Source organism: Carlito syrichta, unplaced genomic scaffold (genome assembly GCF_000164805.1).
Source record: "Carlito syrichta isolate Samal-C Ts95f unplaced genomic scaffold, Tarsius_syrichta-2.0.1 Scaffold308383, whole genome shotgun sequence".
Taxonomy (NCBI): domain Eukaryota; kingdom Metazoa; phylum Chordata; class Mammalia; order Primates; family Tarsiidae; genus Carlito; species Carlito syrichta.
In genome coordinates, this window is record NW_007252479.1 from 17,901 (window position 1) to 43,239 (window position 25,339).

Genomic DNA, 25,339 nt, shown 5'->3' on the forward strand with positions numbered 1-25,339 from the left:
AAAAAAAAAAAAAAAAAAAGAAAAGAAAAGAAATACACTAGGAAGCACTGCTATAGCAACAGAGTTCCCAGCTTCTCATGCATAAGCTACTGTTTCTTCCTTAACATAAAAACACTGAAAAGCTCACTTGGGGACCAAGGCCACTGTTCTGAATAATTAACAGACTTCAGTTCCTAGAAAGACTCAAAGGAAGGCCTCAGGGTCCCCAGAAGAACTGTAAAAGGAAGTGCTGGAGAAGGAACTTGAACATCAAGCCAGTCATGCAGTCAGTAATCACTGAGTTAGAAAGAGCATTTTGAAAAGGCTCACCACACCTATCCGTTTCTAAGCGGCAAGCTCCCTTGTGGACCCCATGCCTCACCTCTCTTATATGACATATTTTCCCCTATTAAAATCCTGCCTGGTCAGGCACAGTGGCTCGGCCTACAATCCCAGCACTTTGGGAGGCCGAGGTGAGAGGATTGCCTGAGCCTGGGGGCTTGAGATCAGCCTGGGCAATTTGGTGAGACCTCGTCTTACAATAAATCACAAAAACGGATGGGCTTGGTGGCTCAGCCTGTAATCCCAGCACTTTGGGAGGCCGAGGTGAGTGGACTGCCTGAGCCCGTGGGTTCGAGACCCATCCGGCCAACTTGGTGAGACCTCATCTCTACAATAAATAAAAAATTAGCCTGGCATTAGCGTGTGCCTGTAGTTCCAGCTAGTTGGAAGGCTGAGGCAGAAGGATCGCTGGAGCCCAGCAGGTCGAGGCTGCGGTGGCCGGGAGTGTGCCACTGCACTCCAGTCTGGGCAACAGAGTGAGACTCCAACACACACACACACACACAAAAATCACAAAAACTAGCCAGGCGTGGTGACATGCATCTGCAGTTCCAGCTACTTGGAAGGCGGAGGCAGAAGGATTGTCTAAGTCCAGCAGGTTGGTTGAGGCTGTGGTGGCCGTAAGCGTGCCACTGCACTCCAGCCTGGGTGACAAAGAATGAGACTCCAACTCAAAAGACAAAAAACAAACAAAATACTGTCTGATGTGCTGTCTCTCCATTAAAAACTCAAATTTTTGTCTCACTTTGCTTCATTTATGTGTTGTTATTCCTCAGCTCAGGGCTCACCTCTTACAGGAAGTTAGTTCTTACCAAGTCCACCTGTCTGGTTACTCTAAGAGCCTCCTCTCAGAGGTCCATCTGAACTTGTTGACAGCTATAACATTGTTACAAAGCACCTGACTTTACTGCATAATTGGGCATTGGTAGATCAAAGCGCAATTCCTGAAGTATAGGATGTCTCTTCCTATAAGTCAGAAAGCATATTAGTGTTATAAGGAGTGTTTTTTCATAGCTTTCTGAAATTATGGGGCTACCTGTTGCCAGTTTCCTCCATTCCACTTAGCTTCCTAAGAGCAAGAACTATATGGTCTATTATGGTCTATTATCTGTCTCCTGCAGGCTTCCCACAGCATCTCCTTGTTATAAGTGCTCTCCAAAAATGATATGAATGACTGACTTGGGCCATCTGACTGGTAAAGTAGTTGTAAACAGGGACTAGAAACCAAGGTTCCATAATTCCCCATGGAATGACTCAGTAAATATGTGCTAAGCAAAGATCATAAAATGTTGGAGCTAGGTCTCTACTTTTCAGGAGATAAAGGCTTAGGGAGGGAAAGAATTTTGCTTAAGATAACAGTATTTGGCCAACATTACAAACCTTTTTCTGGTATGTTTTGTTCCAGATTTAACAGGTCCTCGGAGGCACAAGAGTCAGCTATCAGGGAAGGGGAGCTGTTAGAAGGCTGGCTCCCGTGCTGTTCCAACACAGCTTCCAGTTTGGCCATTTCCTGTTGGAGCTGTACCAAGTTAATTTGCATGGTATCCCTCTGCTGTAAAAACAAGAAATGGCACCAAGGAAGTCACACTTTGAGAAGCTTTCCATAAGTGAAAATATGTCACACCAATTAATTTTAGCACAGGAATTGAAATCACCGAGTATGGAATTAAATGGTTGAACACCTTTTAATCCAGCCACATTCATGCAATTAATGCCCATGAAATTATTTCAGAACAATGTGAGTCAAGGAAAAAAATCCTCTCCTAAATAGACTTGCTTAATTGTTATGTCCTTTTGAAGTTGGTTATTTTCTTTTAAAGTCAGGCAGTGAGCCGGGCACAATGGTTCACGTCTATAATCCCAGCCCTTTGGGAGGCCGAGATGGGAGGACTACCTGAGCCCAAGGGTTCAAGACCAGCCTGGGCATCTTAGCGAGACCTCATCTATACAAAAAAAAAAAAAAAAAAAAAAAATTAGTTGGGTGTGGTGGCACATGTCTGTAGTCCCAGCTACTCAGAAGGCTGAGGCAGAAGGATCATCTGAGCCCAGCAGGTCAAGGCTGTGGCAGCTGTGAGTGTGCCACTGTACTCCAGCCTGGGTGACAGAGCGAGACTCCAACTCCAACAACAACAACAAAAAAAGGTAGGCAGTGAAAAAGTAATTAAAATACTTAAAACACTATTGATATTTTAAATTAATGTGAATCTAACACTTTATATAGGTTATGTTTCAAAGATCTGCTATTGTGAGACTCATACAACATTTAAAGACGGGCTCAGTGGCTCAGCCTGTAATCCAGTGCTTTGGGAGGTCAAGGTGAGTGGATTGCCTGAGCCCATGGGTTCAAGACCCGCCTGGGCAACTTGGCGAGACCTCATCTCTACAATAAATCAAAAAATTAGCTGGGTGTGGTAGCTCGCACCTGTAGTTCCAGCTACTTGGAAGGCTGAGGCGGAAGGATCGCCGGAGCCCAGTAGGTTGAGGCTGCGGTTGCTGGGAGCGGCCACTGCACCCCAGTCTGGGTGACAGAGTGAGACTTCAACTCAAAAAAAAAAAAAAAAAAAAAAAGATAATGGGCTATTCTTGTTTCTGTGGTTCCTGCTGTTTATTGCTCCATTTTAAGAAGGAATGTGAGGCCTGGCTTGGTGGCTTAGTCTGTAATCCCAGCACTTTGGGAGGCTGAGGCAAATGCATTGCCTGAGCCCGCGGGTTCGAGACCCACCGGGTACCTTGGGGAGACCTCATCTCTATAATAAATAAAAAATTAGCTGGGCATGGTAGTGTGTGCCTGTAGTTCCAGCTACTTGGAAGGTTGAGGCGGAAGGATTGCCGGAGCCCAGCAGGTCAATGCTGGGGTGGTTGTGAGCATGCCACTGTACTCCAGTCTGGGCAACTGAGTGAGTTCAACTCAAAAAAAAAAAAAGGCCAGGCTCGGTGGCTCAGCCTGTAATCCCAGCACTTTGGGAGGCTGAGGCGAGAGGATTGCCTGACAGAGTGAGACACCAACTCAAAAAAAAAAAAAAAAAAAAGAAGAAATCTATTAAGTCTGAGATATTTGATAAACAGAGACCACAGGTATGTAGGAATTTTCCAAAATATACATACATTTTTTTTTCTGAGTTGGAGTCTTACTCGTTGCCCAGGCTGGAGTGCAGTGGCACACTTAACAGCCACCGTAGCCTCGAACTGCTGAGCTCAGGCGATCCTTCTGCCTCAGTCTCCTAAGTAGCTGGAACCACAGGCATGCGCTACCATGCCTGACTAATTTTTTGATTTATTGTAGAGACGAGGTCTCACCATGTTGTTCAGGCTGGTCTCGAACTCCTGAGTTCAGGCAATCCTCTCGCCTTCACCTCTAAAAGTACTGGGATTACAGATGTGAGTCACTGCACCTGGCTCATTTCTTAACTTTTATTTATTCTTTTGAGTCAAGGTCTCACACTGTTGCCTAGGGTGGAGTGCAGTGGCACAATCACAGCTCACCATAGCCTCAGCCTCCTGGGACTACAGGCACACACCACCATGCCTTGTGGACTTTCCTAGGATCCTTTCCGTTAGATCCTTCCCTCTAGCAAGTTCTTTTTGCCTAATGATCTTTGGGTGCCCTGTCTACAATGGCAGCACCATGAAGGCTTTATCCCCAGCACTAGGACAGTGCCTGGCATATAATAGATAGTAAATAGTTGTTGAATGAACTGAACAAGAGATGAGGACTTGCTACATTGCCTAGGTTAGTCTCAAACTTCTGGGCTTAAGCAATCCTCTGGCTTCAGCTTCCCAAAGTGCTGGAATTAGAGGTATGATCCACCGTGCCCAACCCATTTCTTCGTTTTCAGAAAGAACATCAGTGGTTGTCAGCAGGCTGGGGGTGTGGTGGAGAAAGACAGATTGTTTCACCCTCCACTTCTTCTGATCCTTTAAAACGATTTTGCCCTCCACTAAAAATAAGCAATCTTCTTTCTCCTGCTACAGTGAGTTCATAGCTTTCAGGAGAGTTTTACGATTGGAAATGTATTCCCAGTCTCACAAAGGTTTTCACTGCTACCCTGAGAATGCTTTGCTGCCAATATCTGCAGCAACACCATTGCCACCACGTGGTACTTGTGAGTAGTTACATCACCGAACAAACCCTAGCCAAGGCCTTGCCTCAGTAAAACTAGAACGAAACCACACAGATAACAGACCAGTGTTTCAGAAGCTGTATTACTGACTACGATCACAACCATCACATCTAACCTCTATGTGGTCATTACATAGATCAGAAAATCACAAGAAATAGTAACGGGGGAATCAGGCAAGTAACCAAATACATTAGGGAGAACAAAATCAATAGGTTACCAAGACTTGATTCTAATTCTGAAGTGTTCCTTTAATTAGCTTTACTCTTCTATTCCCAATATGCTTCTCTAATCTCTGCTTTTAATACAGCTATATTACTGTAGAAGTTCCCTAAAAGTCACGTTTATCCTGTCTTTTTCTTCCATAAGGACCCTAGTGGTATATTATTGCTCCGAAATAAGTTAATACTTTCTGAACACTATATAACTGTTAGTCATTATTGCACTTAGGATAAAGTCCAGATTCCTAAGCAAAGCATTTGAAAGGCCCATCAAGCTTATCTCTTATTTCTCCCTTCAACATCCCCCATATGCCCTGTTTTCCAATGACACAGGACAACTTTGTTTCCTGATCATTCCATGCCTCTGGGCCTTCACCTCAATTCGGCCTCTCCTTTTTTCACTCAAAAGTTCTTCTCATCTTTCAAGGCCTAGCTCGAGTATCTACCTTGGCAGTCTCCAACAATAGGCCATCTCCTATTAGAAACAAATGATCCCTCACTACTTGATTTTACAATGCTAATTTGTTAGTATACCTGAATGGAACATGTGCTTTCCATGATGGGAGGAATTCTTTTTTCGTTTTTGTTTTGAGTTGGAGTCTCACTCTGTCACCTAGACTGGAGTTCAGTGGCCGCTCCCGGCCACCGCAGCCTCGCCTGCTGGGCTCCGGCGATCCTTCTGCCTCAGCCTTCCAAGTAGCTGGAACTACAGGTGTGCACTACCACGCCTGGCTAATTTTTGATTTATTGTGGAGATGAGGTCTCACCAAGTTGCCCAGGCGGGTCTTGAACCCGCGGGCTCAGGCAATTCACTCACCTGGGCCTCCCAAAGTGCTGGGACTACAGGCTGAGCCACCAAGCCCGGCCGAGGAATTCTTTCTTAATCATTTTTGTAGCCAGATGTGGTGGCTCATGTCCGTAATCCCAGCACTTTGGGAGGCAGAGGCCAGAGGATTGCCTGAGCCCAGGGGATCGAGACCAGCCTGGGCAACTTGGTGTGACCTCGTCTCTAAAAGTAAATTAAAAAATTAGCCAGGCATGGTGGTATGTACTGCAGTTCTAGCTACTTGGAAGGTTTAGGTGGAAGGATCACCTGAGCCAGTTGAGGCTGCGGTGGCCTTGAGTGTGCCACTGCATTCCAGCCTAGGCGACAAAGTGAGACTCCTACTCAAAAAAAAAATCATTTTTGTCTCTCCAATGACTAGAAGCTAGTAAGTACTCAGTAAATGTTTAATGCAAGCGGGGCTCGGTGGCTTAGGCTGTAATCTCACGCTTTGGGAGGCTGAGGTGAGTGGATTGCCTGAGCCTGAGGGTTCGAGACCCGCCCGGGCAACTTGGCAAGACTTTATCTCTACAATAAATAAAAAAAAAATTAACCGGGCTTGGTAGCACACGCCTGTAGTTCCAGCTACTTGGAAGGCTGAAGTGGAAGGATTGCCGGAGCCCAGCAGGTCGAGGCTGCGGTGGCTGGGAGCATGCCATTGCACTCCAGACTGGGCGACAGAGTGAGACTCCAACTCAAAAAAAAAATGTTTAATGCAGAATTGATTAATGAATGAATATAGTTAATCAGCCTTCTGTTAAAAAACAACAGGCCAGGTGCAGTGGTTCACGCCTGTAATCCCAGCATTTTGGGAGGCTGATACGGACAGGTTGCTTGGGATGAAAAGTTTGAGACCAGCCTGGGCAACATAGCAAAACCTCGCTGCCTCCACAAAAAAATTAAAAAAAAAATTAGCTGGGCATGGTGGCCTAAGCCTGTAGTCCCAGCTACTTGGGATGCTGAGGTGGAAGGATTGCATGAAGTTTGAAGCTGCTGTGAGCAGTGATTGTTCCACTGCTCTCCAACCTGGGTGACAGAGTGAGACTTTGACTCAAAAAACAAAAACAACAAACAAAAAAACAAACAGATACTAATGATACCAATTCCAAATTAGGAATTTTCTATCTTTGATGTACTTTTCTTTGACTCTGTTCAAACAGGGGAAAGATCCTACTTCAATCATTTTGCCTGTCTGTGCTACTACAGATTTAAGTTAGCCTGAAATCTGACTTCCGCTGTTTTAGGTAGATGCTTGATTAAAAACACTTTGCAAAATGAATCCTGAACAAATAGACCTAACTCTGGGAATAAGAATACAAAAAAAAGAGGAGATAATTTACTGATAGTCAAATATGATACAGTATGACTAAGGCGGATGGTATCAAAAACTGGAACGTAAAACCCTAAAGCACAAGGGATAGAATTAGGTGACAGACATTTTGACGAAGTCCCAAATCCACATCCAGAAAGGATCATAAGAAAAGCAAACAGAGAAAAGGCCTCCTAAGTCTTTTCATCAATTTCATCACCATGGCGATCCTGCAGAAGTAAAGAATACTGGTGACAACTCAGGTACAGAATGAGCAGGCATCTCAAAGGTTTCTTGCCAACTCCAGTGGACTGGAGGCCTATAGGGTTTGCTCCGTACAGAGAAAGGACATTAGAAGACAAGACCTCTCTACCTGTAGTTTTATAGCAATGGAAGATTTAGAAGATTTTAAAACTGTAAACAACTCAATATTGGCAAAGGCACGGGAAAATGGGAACTAGCAAATACCACAAGGGCTGGAGGAGCACACATTGGTTTAGGCTTTCTAAAGAACAATTCAGCAATATGTATCAAAGACCAAAAATCCTAGTCGTAGGAATTTATAGCAAGGCAATCATCAGAGATGTGGGCATATATTTAGCAACCAGATGTCTACTACAGGGATGTACATAATATCAAACTGTTGCGTCTTACCCTAAAATCAACATTCAGTCATAGGTCAAATAAATCATGATATAACCAAGGGATAGAATGCTATATAGTAATTAAAAAGTCATTGAAGAATTTTAATAACACAGTAAAAGCTAGATTACAACGTAAATATGTAGAGTATTATCTGAATTTTTTTTAAGATTTACATAAGCACCCCTGTGCACGCACAGGAAGACAAAGAACATATACCAATAAATTAATAGTTACCATTTCTGGATAACTTGTACAATGTAATTTACCATTGTAACCATTTGAGGTGTACAGTTCAGTGGCATTAAATACTTTCACACTGTTGTGCAACTATTATGACTATCCATCTCCAGAACTTTTTCATCATCCCAAAGTGAAATCTGTACACATCAAACAATAACTTTCCATTTCTACCTCTCCCAAGTCCCCGCTAACTACTATTCTACCTTCAGTCTCTATGAATTTAACTATTCTAGGTACCTCATATAAGTGGAGTCACACACTATTTGTCCTTTGGTGTCCAGCTTATTTCACTTAACAAGGGTTTTGAAGTTCATCCATGGATGACTTTTGTTTATCTATATTTCCTAAGTTTTCTATGATTCACAAGTACAACTTTATAAGAATATCAGGCTTTTCTAAATTTCATGAGAAAATGTGGCTCTTCAAGAAGTCCAGAAAACAACACCATTCACATGCTGGCAGCTAAAAGTATATTTAAGATTTAGGTGAGAAAAAGAAGCCATAGTAGGATGATTCAAGGGTCTAAGTAGCTCTATTAAGAATGTGCCCTGCTGGGCTCGGTGGCTCAGCCTGTAATTCCGCGCCTTCGGGAGGCAGAGGTGAGTGGATTGCCTGAGCCCACGGGTTCGAGACCCGCCTGGGCAGCGAGACCTCATCTCTACAATAAATCAAAAAATCAGCCGGGCGTGGTAGTGCATGCCTGTAATTCTGGCTACTTGGAAGGCTGAGGCGGAAGGATCGCCGGAGCCCAGCAGGTCGAGGCTGCGGTGGCCGGGAGTGGCACTGCACTCCAGTCTGGGCGACAGAGTGAGACTCCAACACACACAAATACAAAAAAAAGAATGTGCCTAAGTCGGGCTCGGTGACTCAGCCTGTAATCCCATGCTTTGGGAGGCTGAGGTGAGTGGACTGCCTGAGCCCACGGGTTTGAGACCCACCTGGGCAAGTTGGTGAGACCTCATCTCTACAATAAAATAAAAAATTAGCCAGGTGTGGTAGCACACGCCTGTAGTTCCAGCTACTTGGGAGGCTGAGGCAGAAGGATCACTTGAGCCCAGCAGGTCGAGGCTGCAGTGGCCGGGAGCATGCCACTGCACTCCAGTCTGGGCGACAGAGTGAGACTCCAACTCAGAAAAAAGAATGTGCCTATTACAGCTCAGAGAAAGCAAGCAAATAGCCTAAGGTCACATAGCCAGCTCATAATTCTCACAATATTACTGCCAGCAATTGCTGTGTGTGTGTTCTGCATAGGATCCTGTGTTAGGAATACAAAGAGTTAACCATAAGATGTCAATCTGGTGGGAGACAAATACATGAAATAAGCTGAGCCTGAATTTCTGAATGAGGACTTGGAAAATTTTGGTGCCACTTCTACAAACTAAAAATTAGGAGACAGAGACAGGAAAATAATGTTGATTTTTAGGTTGTGATAGAGAATGCTTTTTCTGCCCTCAGTACAGAAGCATTTTACATTACTGAATGTCACAAATATGGAAAAAATTGTTATCTGCTTCATAAGTAATCAAGTTATTGGCCTTGACCACTAGGTCCAGGAAGTAAGATCATATATTTTTCTTTTCTTTTTTTTTTTAGTTAGAGTCTCACTCTGTCGTCCAGACTGGAGTGCAGTGGCACGCTCCCAGTCACCACAGCCTTGACCTGCAGAACTCGGGCGATCCTTCTGCCTCAGCCTTCCAAGTAGCCAGAACTAAAGGTGCGTGCTACCACACCTGGCTAATTTTTTATTTATTGTAGAAATGAGGTCTTGCCAAGTTGCCTGGGCGAGTCACGAACCCGCGGGCTCAGGCAATTCACTCGCCTCAGTCTCCCAAAGTGCTGGGATTACAGACTAAGCCGCCGAGCCAGGCTACTTTTCTTTAAAAAGAAATAGATGGCTGGGTTTGTAATCCCAGCACTTTGGGTGGCCGAGGTAACTGGATTGCCTGAACCTGTAGGTTCGAGACCAGCCCGGGCAACTTGTCTCTACAATAAATAAAAAATGAGCCCAGTGAGGTAGCCTGCACCTGTAGTTCTGGCGACTTGGAAGGCTGAGGCAGAAAGATCGCTGGAGTCCAGCAGGTTGATGCTGGGGGCTGTGATTGTGCCACTGTACTCCAGCCTGGGCAACAGAGTTGGACTCCAACTCGAAAAACAAACAAACAAACAAACAAAAAAAAGAAATAAGATGAGTTGGGTACTGCGGCTCACGTCTGTAATCCCAGCATTTTGAGAGACCAAGGTGGGTTTGAGAGTATCCTAGGCAACATAGAAAGACCTCATCTTTACAAAAAATAATAGACTAAAAAGGAAAAAAAAACAACAACCCAGAAATAGGTACAAACCAATGAAAGGCTAGGTGTTCTCTAATAGGAAGAGAACCCTATGAGCTCCAATTTGGGATCAAGAATAAACACACCCCTCTCTTGGCACAACAGTGTTTTCTTTTCTTTTTTTTTGAGTTGGAGTCTCACTCTTATTGCCGAGGCTGGAGTGCAGTGGCACGCTCATGGCCACCACAGTCTTGACCTGCTGGGCTTAGGCAATCTTTCCACCTCAGCCATCCAAGTAGCTGGAAATACAGATGCATGTCACCTGTATTAGTGGTTAGTTTTGTGATTTTTTTTGTAGAGATGAGGTCTCACTAAGTTACCCAAGCTGGTCTCAAGCCCCTGGACTCAGGTAATCCTCTTATCTTGGCCTTCCAAAGTGCTGGGATTACAGGTTGAGCCACCGCGCCTGGCCAACAGTGTTTTCACATATGTTTTTGCTATAGGACAAAGGGGTTTTTTTTGAGTTGGAGTCTCACCCTGTTGCCCAGACTGGAGTGCAGTGGCCGCTCCCGGCCACCACAGCCTCGACCTGCTGGGCTCCGGCGATCCTTTGGCCTCAGCCTTCCAAGTAGCTGGAACTACAGGTGCACGCTACCATACCTGGCTAATTTTTTGATTTATTGTAGAGATGCGGTCTCACCAAGTTGCCCGGGCGGGTCTCGAACCCGCGGGCTCAGGCAATCCACTCACCTCTGCGTCAGCCTCAGGTACGGGATTACAGGCTGAGCCACCGAGCACGGCTGCAAATGGGTTTTTAAGGTTTAGCTTATCCATTAAATTCAGTAGTTGGTTTTCTACAGTGAGCTAGATGGTATGTATGTCTGTGTGTGAAATAAAAGGTAGTATGAGTTCCACTGAAATGCTTACAATCTACTGAGGGTTTACAATATACCACACACAAGTTATGCCATTAATTCAAAGGGATAATGTCAGCAAACATAAGAAGGTGGGATACATACCACTGAATGCAAAGGACACAACACACATACTCATACATGCTTTTTACCTGAGTGGTTAAAATATCACTCTGAGAGGACAGCCTTGAGCAGTCTTCTGAGAGGTTTGTTTCACTCTCATACCCAGATGCAGCTTCACCTTAAATAATATTAAAAGAGGTTCAGATGTAAAAACAAACTAAACACTAGAACTTGTTGTATCTTTCTCTTCCCATTGGCAGGACTGATTTTTACTTTTATGTCACACAAAATGATTAAACTCCATGCTTTGGAACACCAGGATTTCCTTTAGAAAATGTAAACAAGTCAGGCTTGGTGGCTCACGCCTGTAATCCCAGCACTTTGGGAGGCAGAGGCAAGAGGATGGCCTGAGCTTAGGGGTTTGAGACATGCCTGAGCAACATGGCAAGACCTTGTCTTTACAATAAATTAAAAAATCAGTCGGGTATGGTGGTGCATGCCTGTGGTTCCAGCTACTTGGAAGGCTGAAGCGGAAGATTTGCTTGAGCCCAGCAGGCTGAGGTTGTGGTGTCCATGAGTGTGTTACTGCGCTCCAGCCTGGGCAACAGAGTGAGACTGTCTCAAAAAAAAAAAAAAAAAGAAAGAAAGAAAGAAAGAAGGAAGGCAGGAAGGCAGGAAGGAAGGAAGGAAGGAAGGAAGGAAAGAAGGAAAGAAGGAAAGAAGGGAAGAAGGAAAGAAGGAAAGAAGGAAAGAAAGAAGGAAAGAAGGAAAGAAGGAAAGAAAGAAAGAAAGAAAGAAAGAAAGAAAGAAAGATAGAAAGAAAGAAAGAAAATGAAAATCAGCTTTTGGCAGCAGCAAAAAACCTGGGAGGTCCACCAGGCCGAGGTCAACGCTCTTTGCCCTCTTACCCGCCTCTTGTTTCTTGTTCCCCCCACCCCCATTAAAGTGGTGTGGCCCTAAAAACTAAAAAATAAAAGAAAAACAGAAACAAGTCCATTAATAATTAGGACATTAAATCTCATTTGATCAGAGATGACATTCTAGCTGAGTAAAGGGCCTTTGACTTTTAAGGAAAAGCACCTTAGGAAAAACATGCTTCATGTTTAAGAAGCAGGTACTTTAATGACATTTGGAAACTTGTAAAATGTGCTCCCCGGCTGGATGCAGTGGCTTAGCCTGTAATCCTAGCATTTTGGGAGGCTGAAGTGAGAGGACTGCCTGAGCCCCAGGGTTTGAGACCTCATCTCTACAATAAATCATAAAAACTAGCCGGGCATAGTGGTGTGCATGTACAGTTCCAGCTACTTGGAAGGTTGAGGTAGAAGGATCCTAAACCCAGCAGGTTGAGGCTGCCGTGACTGTGAGTGCGCCACTGCACTCTAGCCTGGGCAACAAAGAGTAAGACTCCAACTCAAAAACAAACAAACAAAAAACTGCTCCCCAAAATATATTATATCATTTAGTTCATTTCTATAAATTGACTGGGTCGAACATGAAAACCTGGTTCCAATACCTAAGTTTGAATCCACACTTTGCTCTTCTTGGTGATTATCTTCCTCCAGGCCCATTTCCCTTTCTTCATCATCAGAAACCAATTCCTCATCACTCAGAACAACTTCCTGGTTTTCAGACTGATGACTCATTTGTTTCGAAGGAGGATCAAACATCAAGAAGGGATCCTGGGTGTTTGTATTTGCAGCCAAGTCTTCCAATGCACTGCACTGTGAAGAAAACAAGCTGGCAGAACATTTTTCTTCCTCACTAAGGTGATGTTCTTGGGATGTCTTTGCCAATATGACCTGGTTACTACAGTCATTTAAGCTATTCTTCAGTGATACTATGTTCTCCTCTGTTTTCTTGGACAGACACTCAGTGGCAACAGTGCTATGTTTGACAGATTGAGAAGGTATATTGGTTACTTTACCAAATATTATATGTTGGAAGCAGGGAAGCTCTTCATCCTCACTAGATATGTTTTCTTCTGAGGACTCTAATTTCCTGGCCCCTCTTTGGTGATCTTGAGGCAAACATGTATGGGCCACTGGATTAGGGCTCCTGCTAAACTCTCCTTGTTGGACGTTTTTGCTAAAAATAACAGATTTTTCCTTAATATCACTTTCAGTAAAGCTAGTATTTTCCTTTATTTCATCCTCATCCAACAGGTCATCAGGTGTCTCAGAACAAACCTGAGAAACATGACTACTTTCTATAGGTTGTTCTAGGTGATCCGAAATTAAATATTCAGAGAAATCTTTATTAACAGTCAGAAGTGCTCCTTCATTTTCTTCTTGCCTTTTTATTTCAGGCTGCTTACAATTACTTATAGGAGGACTTTGCTTATAGATTTCAGGTTGCATAAGACTCAATCTAAGTATAGCATTCAATTTAGATCCTCTGTTTCTACCTAGTTCTGCTTGAACGTTTTCACCACTGGAGCCTACTTCATTAGTACTAGGACCCACTTCATTAGTACTGCTTGAGCTGGCTTCTTTCAAAGCACTTTCTCTAATATTTTTGCTAATTGTGCTCACTGTATTTGAAATGATGTTCTTATTTCCCATTGTTCTTTCAGGTGTTGTTGAATGTTCCTCAAATCTTTCTTCTGATAGATTTTTTTGACATTTAGTTTTAACAAATGACCTGATGGGAGAAAGTGATTGTGTATAATATGGGTTTTGTAGAATTCCATGTTTATTTGCAGTAATGAGTTCAGTTTCACTGCCTCCGAATTGAGATGGAAAAAAACTAGAGTCTCCTTTAATGGCATAATCACCTGGCTTCTTATCTTTTTGACAAACCACAGGAAAGTCTGCAGTCGTGCTAATTGCCTGTATGTGTGTGGCATTAGACTTTTTCTTTCCTGGATTTTCTTTTTTTTGTTCACGTTCAAGAGTGACTTTTGGACTTTCTCTCCTTAAGGACCTGGAGTGGGCAGATACTGTTGCACATTCCTCTTCTGGATTTCCTGGGTTTGAAAAGAGAGCAAATGACTGACGCTTTGAAACCTTGAACATATTCTGTAAATACTGAATATCAAGTTCACTCTCTTCCATTTCTATGCTTGTCTCCTGACTGTGGTTAACTTCACATCTCAATGGATCCTTAAAGCCCTCTGTGTAATCCCTAGTATCTTTAGAACAACCGTGGATTTGTTTCTTGGTGCTTTCAATTGCTGTACACTGACTCGCGTGTTGATTTGGTGCCATTTTTGCCTTTCCTGGGGTGTTAAATTCCAGTAATGAGATACTGTCCTGAGTACCATAATCGGTATCAGGTACTAATGTGATACTGGCACTCTCTACACATCTCTCTGTTTGCAAAACCCTTTCTCCACTTAACACCAGGTCTTTGATATATTTAGACACCTGAATTGTTTCTAGGTTCTCTTCTGTTTCTTCTCTTTGAACGCTAGAATTGACAAATGTTTTTAGTTTATTAGTATTTGAACAATTAGCAAAAAAACCAGGCATGTTTGTTAATTTCAGTTCTGGGGTAGCATCACCGGCATGTCTTTTACTTGTTTGTTCATTTGGCTTGTTACTCTTCTTGCCTCCAGTTGTAGGTTCTTTATCTTCCATCAGCAGAAGCTCTCTGTTGTTCCTAACTGACATTTGGTCAGAATTTTTTTTCTTTATCTCTTCACTGCTAGAACAACTTTCAATTTGTAGTTCAGTATGATTAGTTGGGCTTGGATTTCCATTGACTACTAGTTCAAGTGCATGTATATTCCTAGTAGAAGATTTTTTCTTCAGCCTATTCTTTCTGGGTACTTTTGAATTGTGGATATTTAATTCTAGTTCCATATTGCTTATACTACTGCTTATAGGTTCAGCTTTAGTTCTGAAAGCAAATTCTTTTTCCAATGATTCTGTTGGGTTAGGATCTTTCTTTTTCTGAACATAATCACCTTTTGTTTCATTCTCGTGACTATTACTAGCAATATTTATGACTTGACCATTCTGTTCCATTTGGCTAGCTCCCTGATTTATCTTTTTAGGAGTCTTCTGGACAACTAACAAATCTGCTTTCTTGATAAAATCCTCAGGTTGAAGGCCTGTTGTAGTTCTCTGTCTACGTTTTAATTTATTTGTGAGGGGGCGCTCTTGCATTATCTGCAGCTCAGTAGCAAATGCTCCTATGAGATTATCAGTTCCACGGCTCAAGTTAGGGAAGCTTGCCTTCCTCCGATAGGTTTTCCCAAATACTTTATCTTCGATATTACTCTCTACAGGTTTGGAGCAGTTTCTTTCACTTTTATGTAATAAAAAATCACGAGGATCACTGGTCAGTAAGTCTATTTTCTCTGATGAACAAGAATATCCATCTACTTTATTTGGAACTTCTAGAGCACCAGCTACTTCTGCATTTGGTTCAAACCCCTCATCATGTGAGTCATCAGAACTTAAGATTTCATCACTTCTGGAAAACCACTCATTAACTTTCTGAATGCTGCTATTTAGTGTCATCCAAGGAACATCTTGGATATCTTCAGGACTTTGAGAGCATGGAGGCTTCTGCTTTTTCTGTTCTTTTCTTTCATACAGGGGATCAATATTCAGATGTATCTTTTTCTCTGTGCTGGGAGTCTGCCTGTCATTACGTGTTTCCTTACTTACAGCCCATCTGCTCTGTTGGCTCCTTGCTAAGACAGGCTGTTTGCTTTTATTACAGAATGCAGCCTTTTCTACGTCCATTCTGTCTTTAGTGAGTAATAATCTGCTGTTCTTATGCTGTAATGAGATGGCATGAGTATTTGTGCCACATGGCTCCACATGCAAGTTTGAAACAGAACTACCCTGATACTTTTCTGGATGCCTCTCAGTTGCATGCTTTTCAATGATGTTCAAATCGTTAGTACTAGATTGATGATGTTTAGTATTTGTTATGTCCTTCTCAGAGAACTCACAGGCAGCTGAAAATATATAAAATAAGATGCTTAAAGACAAAAATTATCATTAAAAAATACATACTTAATACAACTTGGAGGTGGAAATCAAGCAACTGGCTATATTTAGAGAAACTAACCTCATAAACTACAAAATATCCTAAAGATTTAGCTCATACTCTTTCTTTTTTTCTTTTTTGAGTTGGAGTCTCACTCCATCACCCAGGTTGGAGTGCAGTGGCAAGCTTATGGCCACTGTAGCTTCGACCTGCTGGGCTCCGGCGATCCTTCTGCCTCAGTCTTCCAAGTAGCTGGAACTACAGGTGCCTGCTACCACACCCAGCTTATTTTTTGATTTATTGTAGAGACGAGGTCTCACCAAGTTGCCTGGGTTGGTCTCGAAACCCTGGGTTGGTCTTGAAACCCTGGGTTGAGGCAATCCTTTCGCCTTGGCCTCCCAAAGTGCTGGGAAAACAGGCTGAGTCACTGCACTCTTTCATTTAATTCCTACTTACCTAGATTATTTCCACTCAAAAGCATTACAATTTTAATTTCAGAATTTTACACACAAACCTGCGCTTTCTATTTCCCTAGCCTCTAAGAGTTATTAAAAGACTTTTTCTAGCCAGGGATGGTGGCTCATGCCTGTAATCCTAGCACTTTGGGAGGCGGCGGCGAGAGGACTGCTTGAGCTCAGGGGTTTGAGACCAGCCTGGGCAACTTGGCTAGACTTTGCCTCTACAATAAATAAAAAAATTAGCTGGCGTGGTGGCTCATGCCTCTGGTTCCAGTTATTTGGAAGGCAGAGGTGGAAGGATCACCTGAGCCCAGCACGTTGTGGCTGCATTGGCCGTGAGTAGCATGCCACTGTACTCCAGCCTGGGTGACAGAATGAGACTCCGACTCAAAAAAAAAAGACTGTTCTGATGGAGTACTGGTCATTAAATCTACTTAACACTGTTGTACAGACTCATACTCTCTATATTTAAAAACCAGTAGGCAGGCCAACTACGGTGGCTCATGCCTATAATCCCAGCACTTTGGGAGGCCAAGGTGAGAGGATTGCCATGGGTTCGAGACCAGCCTGGGTCTTGAACCTCATCTATGCAATAAATCAAAAAATTAGCCGGGCATGGTGGCACATGCTTGTAGTTCCAGCTACCTGGAAGGCTGAGGCAGAAAGATCGCCTGAGTCCAGCAGGTCAAGGCTGCGGTGGCCGTGAGGGTACCACTGCACTCCAGCCTGGGTGACAGAGTGAGACTCCAACTCAAACAAAACAAAAAACCAGTAGGCAAAAGATGAAATACAAATGCATCAATTAAAAGTAAAGGGCACCCAGCAGGTTGAGACTGTGGTGGCCGTGAGCATGCCACTGTACTCCAGCCTGGGCGACAGAGTGAGACTCCAACTCAAAAAAAAAAAAAAAAAGTAAAGGGCAGTCAGGCATGGTGGCTCAAGCTGTAATCCCAGCACTTTGGGAGGCCGAGGAGAGGATTACCTAAGCCCAGGGGTTCAAGACCAGCCTGGACAACTTGGTGAGACCTCGTCTCTACAATAAATAAAAAAATTAGCTGGGCGTGGTGACACACACCTGTAGTTCCAGCTACTTGGAAGGCTGAGGCGGAAGGATCACCTGAGCTCAGAAGGTCGAGGCTGTGGGTGGTTGCGAGTGTGCCACTGTACTATAGCCTAGGCAACAGAGTGAGACTCCTACTCAAAAAAAAAAAAAAAAAGTAAAGAGTAACAACCAAGCTGGGCTCGGTGGCTCAGCTTGTAATCCCGCGCCTTGGGAGGCTGAGGTGAGTGGATTGCCTGAGCCCGCGGTTACTATTAGTAGGGTACCTTTATAATCACATTAGTCTAATACCATTGAAATATACCAGGCTGTGCCATGGCAGCTGAGAAATAACAATATTCTAACTCTGCCAAGAGATTTTGTGAATTATAAAGGCCTTAAATGGTCTTCAGAATAATCTAACTACAATACTATATCTATCTACTTTCTCTTTAGTACTTGTTAAGTTGGGAAAACTTGCCATTACCATTTTTTTTCATAATCAATATTTTTTATTATGGTTTTGTGTGGTACAGTTAAGGGTTAGGTGTACAATTACGTTTCATTCAGGCACCCTGTTGATAAGAGGTGTTTCCCCATCCCCAGACAGATATTTGCTACTGTTAATCCCATCTCCCTCCCTCCCTCCATAGTTTCTCAGTACTGTCAGTCATTTTCTTATAGTATTACATTGGTGCCATTACCATTTTTTGCAGAGTCCAAACTGGCTTCAGCCCTGGCTCCTTGGGGGGTGATTTGTAACAGTTCTTGGTCTTTCACACTATAGGGAAAAGACAGAAGTCCTAGTGACACATACAAGTTATATGCAAGGTCAAATATTTTGGTTCTTCCAGGTAGGGTTGCAGTACGTTGATCAATCTGATTCACTTATTTAAATCTCCTCTCTCCTTTAGTAGCTTCTAGCTGAACTGGAATTGTCAAAGACTGAGGACAATAATATCACAAAAATCATAGTAGTAGCGTAGAACATTGCTTCATGAACATGCAAATAAGAGCCAAAATGTAAATGACAGTCGAAAGATAGTTGTTTAAAAAATGCTGGGGCATGGTGGCTAGTGCCTGTAAGCCCAGCATTTTGGGAGGCCAAAGCAGGTAAATTGCTTGAGCCCAGGAGTTCAAGACCAGCCTGGGCAACATAGTGAGGCCTCATCTTTACAAAAAATGTAAAAAATGATCCAGGGTGGGGTGGCACATGCATGTAGTTCCAGCTACTTGGAAGGCTGGAGTCAGAAAAATTGCCTATGCCTAGGAGGTGAAGGCTCCAGTGAGGTGTGATTTGCCCCTGTACTCCAGCATGGGTGACAAAGTGACACTCTGACTTAAAAAAAAAAAAAAAAAGCTTAAAAGTATATTTTAATGAGAAGGCAAGAGCAAGGGTATCTAAACAAAGGGAGTGCTAGCATGGAGCAGACATCCCAATAGAAGGCAAAGGTCACCACTTTGCTGCACTGCTTTCTATGCCTTTCAGTCTAAAAATTATTTACTCCCAATTGTGAGATTAGGAAAGTCACTTGCAAACAAAAACTAACAATGACACCATCATAGTGCAGACCAGATCTTAGACCAGGTTAAACAATAATTCCTCAGAAAAGTAATATGGCAGGTAAGCCAGTGGGAGCTGCTTATAGATTATTATATAATTTATATAAACAAAGTTGGAGAGATAGGTGGAAATAAGGAACAGAGAAAAGAAAGAGTTGAAAATGAAATTCTCTAACATTTTCACCAGCCACAATAGATCATTGTGTCAGTATTACTGTATAAGAGGAACTCACAGCTAGGCTCGGTGCCTCAGCCTGTAATCCTGTGCTTTGGGAGGCTGAGGTGAGTGGATTGCCTGAGCCCGTGGGTTCGTGACCCGCCCGGGCAACTTGGTGAGACCTCATCTCTACAATAAATCAAAAAATTAGCTAGGCGTGGTAGTGCGCGCCTGTAGTTCCAGCTACTTGGAAGGCTGAGGCGGAAGGATCGCTGGAGCCCAGCAGGCGAGGCTGTGGTGGCCGGGAGCGGCCACTGCACTCCAGTCTGGGCGACAGAGTGAGACTCCAACTCAAAAAAAAACAAAAACAAAAAAAACTCACTCTTACAGAACAGTGCTAGAATCAAGCATGTACAGAATTCTACTGTTATCTTAAACTCCTTAGGACATTACTAATAAAGCAATCAAAAAGGGTATTTCTTCAGCTATAAAATGAGGGGATTAAAGTAGATGATCTCTAAGGTTTCTTGCAATACAATCATTCTAATCTAGAGAAACACCAAGCCTTGATGTTAACTTAAGAGGAAAATATCAACTTCATAGATAAAGGTTCTTTGACTCACCTGTAATAATTTGCCTTATTAACAGTATCTTCAGAAGAATCAGATCCTAAAAAAGTTTCCCCAAACCCCCAAAAACCAAATCAGTAAAATAATTTTTATCAAAGGGTTCAACTGAAAAAAATGTACTTGTTACAAAACAGATATTCATCTAGAAATATTTACTGAGCATCCACTATGTGGCAAGCACAATGACGGAAATGCCAGGCAATACAGAGAAGTGGTGAAAAGCACAGGCTCTGAAGCCCAGCTTCCTAGGTCTGACTCATGATTATGCTATTACTAGCTTTGCTACCTTGGCAAAATTTCTTAACTTCTCTGTAAAATAAGTCTAATAGTAAAATCTCAGAGGTTTGACAGGCAACTGAAATGAGTTATACAAGAAAAGCACAACAGTGCCTGGAATATAGTTAAATGTTCCTAAATATTAACTACTTTAATTATTCTGATTATTTTTTATAACACACCTGTTGTTCAGGAACTAACAATCTTAAGGGGGGAACACATTTGGTAATTTCAATAAAATCTAATAAGTGTTATGGCAAGCATACGGTGGTATACGGGACCTCAAAAGATGGCCATCCTTTCCAGTATATATTCTAAAAGATAAGCCAACTAGAGAGAACTTTTTCAACTTTTTCAACTCTGAGCTCAACTCTTCTTAAAAGTACCATTTAGCTTGGATCCCTCTAAATACTGTAGTGATTCATCATGTGTTTTCTTATTGCTACTCTATCTTTCCAAAATATATTAACACTTATAATCAGACATTCTTTCTTTTGCTCCCTTTATTAAGTAAGGTTCTTCAAGGTGAGAAGTGCATCTTTTACATTATTTATAACTCACCATAGGGCATATCAAATTCACTTCCCAAAGCTCCCTACCACATGTATAAATTATGACCAAGGTTTTGACAAAAATATATAAATAAGCAATCCAGCAATTATTATTTAAAAATTTAAAAATATGAGACCCTTACCCAATTCAATGTAGACCGACTTATTTTGAGATTGTATCTGTTTTGTCTTCAGAGATCTCAAAATTTCAAGGTTAGAGAGTTGGACACTAAGACTGGTTTCCTGCTAAGCAATATAGTAAAGAATGGTCAACCAATTGTTGGTCAGATACTCGATACACATTTCCAATCACATCTAATAACAGGGTTGGCAACTAAGATGAATTCTTAAAAAGAATAAACGGTAACAACAGATCCCGAGCACTTCTAAGAACATTCAGTAAAGGAAAGAATATTTAGGGGCTGGATGTGGTGGTTCATACCCATAATCCCAACACCTTGAGAGGCCAAGGCAGGAGGAGTTTGAGGCTGCAATGAGTTATGGCCCTGCCACTGTACTCCAGCCTGGGGGACAGAGCAAAACCATGTCTTTAAATAAATAAAAAAAGAATATCTAAAAGCCCAATATTACTGTGATAAAGCATTTCTTTTTCCTTTTAAACCCTTCTACAGTTCCTGAAAAATGAATGTTAGTACTATGGGAACTATTATTTTTAAGATCTAAATTATTCATTCACATATGAGTAAAAACAGAGCAGATCACTGCATTTTATTTGACAATTACATCTTTTAATTTTCAAATGTTTAAAAATGTCAGTTACCTTGCGGCTATTTTGGACAAGCATCAGAACAGAAAAAGCTCCAAAGCAAGGGAAGGACCTGTAATATCCCTTCTCTCTCTCTTTTATCTTTTTTTTTTTTTTTTTTTTTGTGAGACAAGGGTCTCACTATGTTGTCCAGGCTGGTCTCAAACTATTGAGCTCAAGTGATCCTCCTGCCTCAGCTTCCTGAATAGTTGGGATTATGGGCAAGTCCACCTTGTCCCACTGTAAGGTCTTTTCTAACCACACCAGGTACCCTGACCTTCCCTGAACTCCTCTAATTCTTATTAGAACACTTGTCCAACCATCTTTCCTCCTTTACTGACTTTTCATATAAAGCCATGAGCATCTGGCACATTCACAAACTCACAATGCTCACTTGAGATGTTGCCAGAGTAAATGAAAATGGTTTTACCAAGGTAGGATTTTCAGGTTCACTCTGTTGAAGTCTTTTGGCACGGTTTCTGTAGCCCGTACTTTGGATGACAGAAACTTCCTCCTTTAGATGTTCAGAAGAGTTATTTTCCTTTTTTGCAAAATTATAACTGTTTGCAACTGGAAATTATGAGAGAAAACAATTTTATAGTCAGAAAAAAAGTATAAATTGTAATCAGAGAAACCAAGAGAAATTCTGTGTATGTTCTTTGTTGTGTTAAGACAGTGCATTAAGGTTACTTATAATTATTTTTTTTTAAATCAACTTGGACTCATGCCTACATTCCTAGCACTTTGGAAGGCCAAGGTAAGAGGACTGCCTGAGCCCAAGGGTTCAAGATCGGCCTGGGCAACTTGGTGAGACCTTGTCTCCATAATAAATCAAAAAATTAGCAGGGTGTGGTGGCATGTGCCTGTAGTTCCAGCTACTTGGAAGGGTGAGGCAGAGGAATTGCCTGAGCCCAGCAGGTCGAGGTTGTGATGGCCGTGAGCATGCCACTGCACTCTAGCCTGGGTGACAGAGTAAGACTCCAAATAAAAAACAAACAAATAAATAAACTTGGAAATTCTACTCTTAGGGAACAAATAAACAAAAAAACCAAACACAGACACCATCAACATATTTCTGCTTGTTTTCTACTTCAACACTATCATATTTGCCTATTAGCACTATATTTCACTGAATCTAAGACACTAACAATGTAAGATGCACTATTATTTTCTGTACCACTAAGAAATAAAACACACTAAATTAAACAATGACACACCATCAACATTAAGATACTCCCAATTTCAGAGACGCTAAGCTGTGAAAAATGTGCATTTTAGGATTGATGAAATAAGATACGAGTGATTTAAAAAATAGATTATAGGCCAGGCATGGTGGCTTATGCCTGTAATCCCAGCACTCTGGGAGGCTGAGGTGGGAGGATTGCTTGAGCCCAAGAGTTTGAGACCAGCCTGGGCAACACAGTGAGACTGTGTCTACAAAAAAATCAAAAAATTAGCTGGGTGTGGTGGCGAGTGCTTGTTATCCCAGCTATTCAGGAGGCTGAGGCAGAAGGATTGCCTGAGCCCAAGAGTTTGAGACCAGCCTGGGCAACAGAGTGAGACTTCATCTCTACAAAAGAATAAAAAAATTAGCTGGGTGTGGTGGCAAGTGCTTGTAGTCCCAGCTATTCAGGAGGTTGAAGCAGAAGGATTGTCTGAGCCCAGGAGTTTGAGGCAGGCTACAGTAAGCCATAATAGTATCACTGTACTGCAGCTTGGGAGATAGAGCAAGACCCTATCTCAAGAAAAAAGAAAAAAAAGATTATAAATACAGAACTAAAATTAACCTAAACCAAAAGGTCTTATCACCCAATCACAGAAAATAACTGTGCAAACTTCCTGAGTTTTCATGGACAGTCACTTTAGTGTTGGGTTTAACACGTACACTGCAAACCTGTGTCAAGTTCAAAAGCATGAATGATTTTCAATAGCTCTTCAACAAGTTGACTAAATCTTGTACTTTCTTGTAGGCTTCTGAAATTAAATTGTTTGAGAGACACATTCAGCAAATGATTATCAACTTTTTAAGGACACTAAAATAAGGAAAAATATGCAAACAAAAATAAGATGCAGCAAGAACAGAAAATTTCTATGTCAATATAATCATTGATAGCAGAATAATGTATGGCAGCATTGTTTTTTATAATGTTTTTGTCATTCGTTTAAGTCTGCCAAAAGCCTAAAACTACCTGATATAATACTACTGTGAATTCACAGTAGATATAAATCCACTGCATAGAGAAGTCACTAGTTTCCACATCTGAACCCTGCCCAATCCCTCACTGCTAGCTCTGCTTCTCAAGGATTTCTATCAAATGATTATATTATTTTGGAAGTACGGATAGATAGTAATGTCCAAAGAGAGATCCAGATTTAGGAGAGATGAAAATATAATTCATTCAATCCTTTAAATATCTGAGTGCCTACTATGTATTAAACACTAGAGAAACAATATTGACTGAGACAAAAGTACTGCTCTGGCAGAACTTACATTGTAGCAGAACAGATGCACAGTATATCAATATATTGTGTGTATGAAAATAATTAGGTAGAAGTAAACACAGTGAGGAAAATTAAAGCAAGATTACCAGACAATGGCGGCAGGGTGAAGTAGCCCTACTTTAGCTAATATTGCAAATTCTTACATTACTCAGAAGCATTAGAAAATAGCAGTAACTTGCTAATACTTGTATAAGGCAGACAGCCCATAAAACTTTCAGGAAAATAGCTTTAGAAAATTTGCTGTCTGCTAAAAACATTTTTATACATTTTTTCTACTGATGAGTGGTTTTATAGGAACACCAGCTATATTATTAAAGAATTTCTACTTTTTCTTGCCATCATTACTTCCAACCTCCCATCATTATCCAAATAATATACCTCTTAGTTACAGCATTCTTACACAAAGGACACTGTGAAGGGCCATTCTTCTGACGGAGAAGTTTCAGCATGCAAAATCTATAAATTATAAATTAAGAAAAGAACAATTCAAGTTAAGTTCTTTTGTAGAAAGAATACTCAACAGGCAAATATCCATGAAAAGATAATCTCACAATTGCCCTTAAGAGCCATTTAAAAGATAATGGCAGATAAATTACAACCAATGCTTTTCTAATTGTTTTCAGATGCTGCATAAGCAAAAATACAAAATACACAAGCAATGATCTATGAAAACTGAACTTATATGCATATGGCATACTGATAAGATCAAATAAAACTTATTCAAGTTTAATATGGCATATTTAACTATATATTCATAATTGTCATGCTGTATAATCAGACATAAATGGTAAGTAGTTCATGTAAAATGATTATAACTAGTTTAAAAACTCAGAATCTCACTACAAAGCTACAGTAATTAAGACAATATGGCAACAGTACAAGGACAGACAAATGGAGGGGTCCCAAAAGAACTGGAATTATTTTTTAGAGTTCAGGCTCCTTGTAGTATATGTCTTCCTCTGCTAGGTAAATGTTCTTGGAACCCATTGGCATCAGTATACCTGTTAGCATTGTTGCAAGAGGCTGCATTCAGCTTCAGTGAATTTTTTTTTTTTTTGAGATTCTTTCATCTCCTTTGCCCATTTCATGATGGGTGATTTACCAGTGCACCTGCCCACACATTGCAGAACGTTCAGCAGTTTTGACCAAAAAATGGCATGACACCCACTCCCCACCCTCTCTATTCATCTGATCTCGCCCTGAACAACTTTGTGTTCCCAAAGAAAAAAGGAAAACATTTTGCCAATGTATAAAAATGCTAAAAACAAACAAACAAAAATGGCAGAAACACTAAACGGCATTCAAATTGATGAGTACAAAAACTGCTTTTTAAGGCTGGGCGCAGTGGCTCACGCCTGTAATCCCAGTAATTTTGGAGGCAGAGGCGAGAGAATTGCCTGAGCCCAGGGGTTCGAGACTGGCCCGGGCAACTTGATGAAACCTCATCTCTACAATAAATCTAGAAAAATTGGCTGGGCGTGGTGGCATGCGCCTGTAGTTCCAGCTACTTGGAAAGCTAAGGCAGAAGGA

General features: G+C 41.7%; 1 protein-coding gene across 1 annotated transcript in view; it reads right to left on the reverse strand.

Annotated features, from left to right (window-relative positions):
- Positions 1 to 25,339, reverse strand: part of BRCA1 (BRCA1, DNA repair associated) — a gene marked incomplete at its 3' end in the record, with an annotated part of 61,696 nt that overhangs the window by 14,836 nt on the left and 21,521 nt on the right. The window contains exons 3-11 of the mRNA XM_021716224.1: positions 24,188 to 24,265; positions 23,193 to 23,281; positions 21,738 to 21,877; positions 20,685 to 20,784; positions 19,709 to 19,754; positions 18,070 to 18,146; positions 12,438 to 15,836; positions 11,014 to 11,102; positions 1,702 to 1,873 (exon numbers count right to left, since the gene is read on the reverse strand). Of these exons, the coding sequence (XP_021571899.1) occupies positions 1,702 to 1,873; positions 11,014 to 11,102; positions 12,438 to 15,836; positions 18,070 to 18,146; positions 19,709 to 19,754; positions 20,685 to 20,784; positions 21,738 to 21,877; positions 23,193 to 23,281; positions 24,188 to 24,265 (4,190 nt within the window). The remainder of the gene's footprint in view (positions 1 to 1,701; positions 1,874 to 11,013; positions 11,103 to 12,437; positions 15,837 to 18,069; positions 18,147 to 19,708; positions 19,755 to 20,684; positions 20,785 to 21,737; positions 21,878 to 23,192; positions 23,282 to 24,187; positions 24,266 to 25,339) is intronic.